This window comes from Macadamia integrifolia, unplaced genomic scaffold (genome assembly GCF_013358625.1).
Source record: "Macadamia integrifolia cultivar HAES 741 unplaced genomic scaffold, SCU_Mint_v3 scaffold2872, whole genome shotgun sequence".
Taxonomy (NCBI): domain Eukaryota; kingdom Viridiplantae; phylum Streptophyta; class Magnoliopsida; order Proteales; family Proteaceae; genus Macadamia; species Macadamia integrifolia.
Genome location: NW_024869018.1, coordinates 7,580 through 15,854, shown reverse-complemented (window position 1 = coordinate 15,854; position 8,275 = coordinate 7,580). Strand labels below are relative to the sequence as shown.

The 8,275-nt window shown below is 38.8% G+C and overlaps 1 protein-coding gene across 1 annotated transcript; it reads right to left on the bottom strand.

The window, feature by feature from the left end:
* Nucleotides 1–363: 363 nt before the first annotated feature.
* On the bottom strand, nt 364–2,353 carry LOC122067363 (pectinesterase-like). The gene is made up of 2 exons (XM_042631194.1): nt 1,369–2,353; nt 364–1,273 (listed from the first exon to the last, which is right to left on the bottom strand). The coding sequence occupies exons 1-2, from the start codon at nt 2,282–2,284 to the stop codon at nt 582–584; spliced, it is 1,608 nt and encodes a 535-aa protein (XP_042487128.1). The 5' UTR covers nt 2,285–2,353; the 3' UTR covers nt 364–581.
* Nucleotides 2,354–8,275: the final 5,922 nt, after the last annotated feature.

Genomic DNA, 8,275 nt, shown 5'->3' with positions numbered 1-8,275 from the left:
TGTGTTTTTTTTTTTTTTTTTTAATCTCCTCTTTATTATGAATATTTTTTACATTTTAGTTATTTCATATTTTGTAGGGTTAGGATCAGGGTATACCCCGCCCTTGATGGTAAACCAGGGTCATCCTGGCTCGACTCTGAAAAATCAGGACCAATCAGGGTGGGTAAGGGTTGGGCCTGGGTTGAAGTTTTACGGCACTGAGACAGGATCAGGGAGGGTTTGGACCCAGTTAAATGGACTCAGGGTTGGGCTATGATTTTAAGAAGCCCGGCCCATTCTGGGCCTGGGGCACCCCTATCAGTATGTGCGCTGCAACGAGTATGTTGAAGGAAATAAACCATCCTAAACAAAAGAGGAGGAATATAGAGGCAAGGACTTCCTTCCACTACTCTGCTTCTCCAAGTCTCATCCACAAAAACATATATTGCAGCTTAAGGCTAAAGGGGATGGGGTCATTTATTTCATCCTTCCTCTTCTTTACTAAAACTATTGATAAACAACTCTTAACTTATCCACTAGAAGTCTAGAACAACCATTCATTAAACTGAAATTATTACAGATACGATACATGAAAAAGGAGATCAGAGACCCTCAGTATAGGTCACTCCAGTTGATTTCAACCATGCACCACCTTGTATCAACTCCGCCACCGTGAATTTCTTCGCTTCCGCGGCATTGGTGATAACGTGATAACCGGGCCATTTCACCCGTTTACTGGTACCCGCACCCGCTCCTCTATTCGAGTACTCCCCATAATACAATGTCTTCAATGCAAAGTCCCCATCCCATGGGAACCATCCTTGTGGATCAATGTGGTCCGAAATGCTTGATTGCATAACCACAGTCCTTGAATACTCTTTCCATGGACGTCCAAGATAAGTCGGGAATGAGCTCTTCAATGGTGCAAGATCAGAACTGGGTAGAATCTGACAATTCTGGATCGAAGTCCCGGTGTTCTGGTTCGGGTCGGTTCGGCCTTGGGCTGTAACCATATTTTTTTGCCCACTCATGGGTTTTCGGGCAACTAGTTTACAGTTCTGGAACACCACAGCTGCATTGCCAAAGATGAAATCGACGGTTCCGGTGATGTAACAGTCCCTGTAGAACTGACGGAGGGTGTGGGCGTAGAGGGTATCTTGGTATGCACTTATCCGGCACCGGTTTATCACTGATTGATCCGCTCCGACCCGGAGTGCCACTGCTTGGTGCTTCACTGCTCCTGCTGTGTTCTTGAACCAAATGTCTTGTGCTATGAATCCTGTAGCAACAGCAGCTACAATTGGAAGATTGATTAGAATTTTTGTTTCAGACCCATTTAATCTACTAATGGGCTTGGGCCATGAATTTTAAATGGGCTAAACAAATTACCAACTGTAGCAGATTTGAAGGTTGTGGATCCATCAACGACATTGAGGCTGCCTGTGATAATGGTGGAATCCATGCCATCACCAACGATCATCACGTTCGTCTTCTTCTTTCCAACCTCAACGTTCTCCTTGTAAGTTCCTTTCTTCACATAGATCACGTACCTTGTCTTCCCGTTGTCCGGCGCCGATGCAACCGCTTCTTGGACAGTCTTATAGTTCCCACTTCCATCCTTGGCTACAACAACGTCGGCATTTGGGTTGATGTCCTTTGGAAGAGACTCCAGTAGCTTACGGTCCATACTAGTGACCCACGATGGGAACCCACCGTGTAATGGCCGGAATGCCTCTTCATCCGACGGCGAGATGGCAGTGAACATGGCTAAGGAGGTTCTTGCTCGGGCTATCAAGTCCTGGAGCTGGACCTGCATAGATGAGTGGGCCGGCCCACTGTTGAGCCCATCCAAGCAGGTCTCATAGTTGGTGAGTACGCTGCTTAGCCATGCATGGGCGTCGGCGAGTGACGACCGAGTTGAACCATCGCCGATGGCGACGGCGGAATCCTTCACACGGTCGATGGAGAGGTCCATCAGCTCCACACAGTCAGCCAGAGGCGCCTGCTCACGGACATCATTGCTCCGGTGGCTGATGTGGTTTGCCGCATCAATGGCTTCGGCTATGCGTGAAACAGAGTTGTTCAAGAAGATCTGGAGGCATGAGGCTGGGCCATGGACTCGACTACATAATTGAGGAGGCAAAGAGAGAAAAGGGGTTGTTTTGTTGTTGATCACATGGAAAGCTACAAAAGCAGATGGGCAGATGATAGCAGCTGCAGAGAGGAACAAGAAGAGGGCTTTGCAGGAGAAAGTTGGGTTCTTCTTAGGAGTGTCTAGAAGAGGTTGGTGGTGGGTGGTTGCCATGATTCAAGATTGAAGCTGGCAAGGCAAACACTATCTTCTTCTTCACTTCTTTAAATAGAGATCATTAGGAGAGTGAAGAGTAGAAGGGAAAGCATCTAATAGATTGCAGGGTACCAATCTACCATATTTTAATTGAGCAGATATTTTTTGGTCGTCGGATTGCTGGAGTCAAGATTGGTGGGACTCGATTTTAACTTTTCAACATGATATGAATGATGAACCCATTACTTTTCAATTCTTTTTAATCCACATACCCCAAGGGAAGAGAGAGAGAGAGAGAGAGAGAGAGAGAGAGAGAGAGAGAGAGAGAGAGAGAGAGAGAGAGAGAGGATCACCAGTGTGAAAGTGGAATTTTCTGGGAGGGTTGGTATATTAGAAGAAAGTTGTTCACAGATTGGGTTTTGTCGTTTTGAGAGTGATAATCATGGGCCAAATATCCTAGAAATAAGTAGTGTGTGACTCACCAACTTGTTCCATAGAATAATGGCAAAACCCAACAATATCTACAATCTTATCCTTTACAGTAAGCGATAATAATTTACTGAAGTGTATGAAAAAAGTCAGGGAAAAAAAAAAAAATGAACACAATCATGAAATAAAGATTCCAAACTGGAGAGTAGAAATCTGGGTCTGAGGGCGGTTTGATTTTGTGCTTAGAAACATGTTTTTGATTTTGTGCTTAGAAACATGTTTTTCTGTGTTTAAAAATCGTTTGATTTTTCTGTTTCAGTTCACTTGTTTTGAAAACAGAAATAGAAATTTAGATTTATTTTTATGACTAAAAACAGAAATGGAGAATTAAGTTAGACTTATTTTTCTATTTCTAGAAATAAGTGGGAGGGACAAAAATTATGGAAAACCTAATACTTTACTCAACCTACTCCAACCGCTTGTTGAAACTTCTCGTTATCCAGATGCGGTGATTTCAATCTGATTGTGCGAAACTCACATGTTCAGATTGTCTTCATCATTCTGAAGCTCATCTCCACGAAGCATACATGCAACTCCAATGTCATGCCTCCACTCGTGAATTGCATACCTATAATGTTGTGTCTTCGTTAATATCTTGAACCCGACTACACCATTGAAAACGTTTTTAGAAGTAGAAAAATCAAACACCTTTTTACAATTCCAAAAATCATTTCTTAGCATAGAAAGAGAAAAAAAACCGTTTCCATTGTGAAACAATAGAAACAAAATCAAATGGCCCTGAGTATTGGAATCGTATCAATGTTGGTCAAGACTAATATCAAAATTTGATTGATTCGTGTCAATTATTGGTATAGTTTCAAGGGTAAAATAGTAAAGAAATTTTTTTTTTTTTCAAAAATAAAGACAAATTGACAGATCTGATCCATATGATCAGTATCAAATGAATAACGATAAATAACTAAATCCTTGGAGAAGCTGAAGCTTTGAAGCATATCCATCCATTATCCGAATCTAAAAGTTTTACCAGCTAGAATTCCAGCACTGATTCAAAATTCGGAATTGAATCGACTACTGACTCAGTTTTTTTCTTTATCTTGTTTATTTATTTGTTATTATTATTTTAAACTTGCCTGTGAAACTTTAGGTCCCATCACTCCTGATTTATCGGCGGGTTCCAAGTTTAAAACCTCCTCAGTCCTCAGTTCTCACCAGGAAACTCAACTTCAAATCTTAAATCAGCTTTTGCATTGATCATCTCTTTGAATTCTTTACCACAAAATAAAGCCCCTTTCTTAAAGATAATGGTAGACCAACTCAAGTTAGCCAAAACGTCCAAGGGATGATTATGATGCACTATTAATTTCATAAATTATGAATAAATGAAATTACATGTATGAATTAATGATGATATATCATATTAGGGGAGGTTCTTCAGGACACATTGTGGAGACGAATTTGCATCATGGTTTCAAGTATTGGTATCAAATCAATTGTATCAGTTTATTCTTAACGATTAATATTAGATGAGACAGATGTCTATACTTGATTAATACCAACACAATGGCCTATGACACAAGGAAAAATCGTCCAAAATCAATATATATATATATATATATATTTGTAAATAAAATTAGAGGCAAAACTATCTGATACAGGTCAGTTGAATTTATATCTGTCGAATCAATAATGATACGAACATTTTAAAGGAAAAAATGACCATTTTCTGGTTAAATCATCAAGAGGGGGCAAAATGATGATTTGCCTCGATGAAATGGAATGATGGGCTCAACTTCAATGCATAAGATGCGGTAGTGCATATCCAACGCCCTAGAGTGTTTTATTACAGAACCCAACATATGGACATGCATTTTGAGGCACTTTAGGACATTGGATCTGTAGTACTATCTCTTGTGCACAATAGAAAAACCCTTCTCCAATAAAATACGAAATTCCTATCACTATTGAATATCCACACACGAGTCACGCAAGCCTGACAGATCCCAATTTAAAATCATCATAGCATAGTTGAGAATGGTATCATTTATAGGGTCCCACATTTTTTTTTTTGTTTTTTTTTTTGTTTTGGTAAAAGGTCTCACATGGATTAGAACAGAAAAAGAATGTTAATGTGGACCTTATTATATCATCCCGCATCATAAGCGTTTTGTCTAATGTGATAATTTATAACCCACGTTTTAAAAGATGCGGTTTTTAGGCCTCACAATCATATATTGACATTCATTAGTACCAGGACAAATGAAAGAAAATCCCTCTACAATAATAATTAAAAAAATGCAGATGTTTTCTAGGTGGGACATAGGGCCTAGTGCATAGTGTATAGTTTTAGTATGAAATGAATATTGGTTATTTCAAATTTCAAAAAAAATATCTGAATAAATTTGTGCCCAATCATTCGTATTAAATAGAAATACTTTTAATTTTCTTAAAAATAGATTTCTTTTACTTTTCTACCTTGATTTATAACGTTCTACCAATACACTATTAGCTAGGTTCGGGATTAGAGAAATACCAAACCAATATGGATTGTCTTATATACATAATCTAATACTGATACTTTAAAAATGAAAAAAAAATTTACATGATTACTCATTTTTAGATTTCTCTTTACAAAATTATCCACAAAAAAATTCAGTTAACAAAAATATCGAAAATTAGGTTTTTTTTTAGAAAACTACCCACTTAAAGTTGAAGATAATAAAAATATCAAAAAATGAGTTTGAGTTTACAAAACTATCAACTTAGGCTGCGTTTGGTAGTCATTTAATTCTAGAAATGATATTTCATGTTAAAAACAAAATTTTCAATTTTTATGTCAAAATGCCGTTTAAGAAAAAAAAAAAATTGATGTTTGGTGAACTGGTTTTAGGAACGACTATCTTAGTTGTAAAAAAAATTCCAAAAATAAGTAATCATATAATTTTTCCAAACCTCACACATGGACAAGCATCTTCAAGAGGAGGTACATAGGTCACTCCAGTCCTATGAATGGAGGTGACCCCTATGTCCCACCAAAAACACTTTGTTCCAACTAAAAAAACAAGTGTTCTATCATGAAAAGATCGATCATGTGTGTTTTATGATCAATGAGTTCTATTTTTTGTTAGAAAATCAATGAGTTCGATCCAGGTATAAAAGATTAAAAAATAAGGGTTAAGACACATAGCTTTCAAGTCTATTTGGAAAAGCTATGATGGTGGGTCGAATTAGAGAAGATGATGATGATGATGATTGGTGGCTTTGCATCGTTAGTTATTATGATAAAAAAAAATTCTCTGCTGTAGGTGCAGTGGAGCGGCGAGGACCGATACGACTATGAGAATCTTTGTCCTTCCTTTCTTAAGGTCCACACTATCAGATGGGTTTGATCAGTGTCCCAGACTTGCTCTTAATATTTCTTTAGTTTGGAGTTCCCCAAAAGCAACATAGGAAAGCCAAATGTACATACTAAGAATTAGGATATCTTATATCCCCATGTGCAGAAGCCCATGTGACGCCTGTACAAAAGATACCATACAGCCAACCACCTCTTTCACTAGGGTCTTTGTCTTTTTGATAATTGAAAATTGGGCGGTAAGTTTCTTAGCAGCCGGGGAGGGTACACTGTTTTTTTTGGTCCCGAAAACTGATCATTCAGTTGAGGTGTGAAAAATGCAAGGTGTTAAGAGTTACATAGCTCCAACAGTTAAAAAGAGTGGAATTGGGTCATTCAGTTCTACACGCACAAGACATATAGTCTTTCGGGCTAGGAATTTAGCTATGCTGTGTGAGGGTACACTAAGAGCCCATTTGATTTTGTTTCTTTTGTTTTTGTGTCTAGAAATAGCAAAAACAATTTTTTCTGTTTCTGTGCTAAGAAATGACTTTTGGAATTACAAAAAGGTGTTTGATTTTTTTGTTTTCTAAAACATTTTCAATAGTGTAGTTGAGTTTAAGACATAAGTGAAGGCACAATGTTATAAGAATGCAACTCACAAGTGAAGGCATGACGTTAGAGTTGTAGGTATGTTTCATGGAGATGAGCTTTAGAAGGATGAAGGCAATCCGAAACTATGAGTTTCACACAACAAGGTTGGAATCGCCGCATCTAGAGAGCGAGAAGTTTCAACAATGCGTTGGGGTTTGGATAGGTCGAGTGAATTGTTGGGTTTTTTTTCATAATTTTTTCCACTCTCACTTGTTTCTAGAAACAGAAAAATAAGTCTAACTTTTTTCTCCATTTCTGTTTCCAGGCACAGAAATAGGCATAAATTTCTATTTCTATTTCCAAAAACAAGTGAAACGAAACAGAAAAATCAAACGATTTTTGGGGTATTTTTTCGTTTCTGAGCACAGAAAAATGGAAAAACTATTTCTTGAAACAAAATCAAACAAGCCCTACAACCTACTCTTTTTGTTTCTCTTATCTTCAATATCAGATATATTTTTAAATCAACTCACATGGTTTTAAAAAATGGAATGGCAAAGAGGATCCAGCTCGTCTCCAAGACTGACATTTCAACGAACATCCAACGATTTTGCCGATGCTCAACAGATGGATTTCGATGAATCCAACGGCTGAACGACTTCGACGATTTCTTACATTGCTCAATGATCTGACGTCTAACTAATTTGGGATACCCAGGTCTGGAGCTCCTGCAAATGAGAAAAGCCATGGTCTTTCTAGTTTCCTCATTCGATCATGCCATTCAAACACAACTAAATCCTTTGATGGATGGAAGTAAGTAGGATATGGTATAGAAATCATTCCCTTTCCACGGGCTCGATTCAACCACGAGCTTCGACATGTTCTTAGCAGATGAAGAGTAAAAAGGTTGTTACCCCAGCTAGAATCTTGATGAGTTGATCTTATAAAATCCCAAGTTATTGTACCAGCAACCAGGAAATGATCCTTACCACCCATGACCTTCCACTCTGTTTTCTTGACAAGCCAATCCACCAAATCTAGAGATGATGCATCCCTAACAGAGGTGTTATAACCCCAAAAGGTAGTAGAAAATATCCATTCCAGCATAGAACAGAACAAAATGGCGGCAGCAATCAAAGAATCTGGAGAAACCTAGATGTGAAACCATCCAAATGCAGTTCATGAAACCTAGATGTGAAACCGTCCAAATGTGTGTGTGTGTGTGTGTGTGTGTGAGAGAGAGAGAGAGAGAGAGAGAGAGAGAGAGAGAGAGAGAGAGAGAGAGAGAGAGCATACCTCGAGTAGCAATTGAAGCTCGGCTGGAGACGACCCTCAAGTTCTTCAAATCTGCTGGTGCTCAATGACTCCAATGCCTCTGAAGTTAGGGATTTAGAATGTTTGAAGAGGGAAAGAGGGAAAAATAGAGGGAGAAGAGTCCGAGAGAAAGCAACGGATCGGGTTTCAGTCGTTCATTTCCCTCTGCAATCCTATAGCGAGAGGAGAGATGGGTCAAAGTCGTTCAGCCGTTGGATTTGTTGGAGTCCACGTGTCGAGCATTGACAAATCCTTGGAAGCTCGTTGGAGCTTTAGTCGTTGGAGACGAACCAGATCTCGGCCAAGAACACTATTGGTCT

Coding starts and splice junctions, on each gene's coding strand:
- LOC122067363 (XM_042631194.1), bottom strand. CDS start 2,284: ATGGCAACCACCCACCACCAACCTCTTCTAGACACTCCTAAGAAGAAC. Junction 1,274..1,368: donor CTTCAAATCTGCTACAGTTG/GTAATTTGTTTA, acceptor TTCCAATTGTAG/CTGCTGTTGCTACAGGATTC.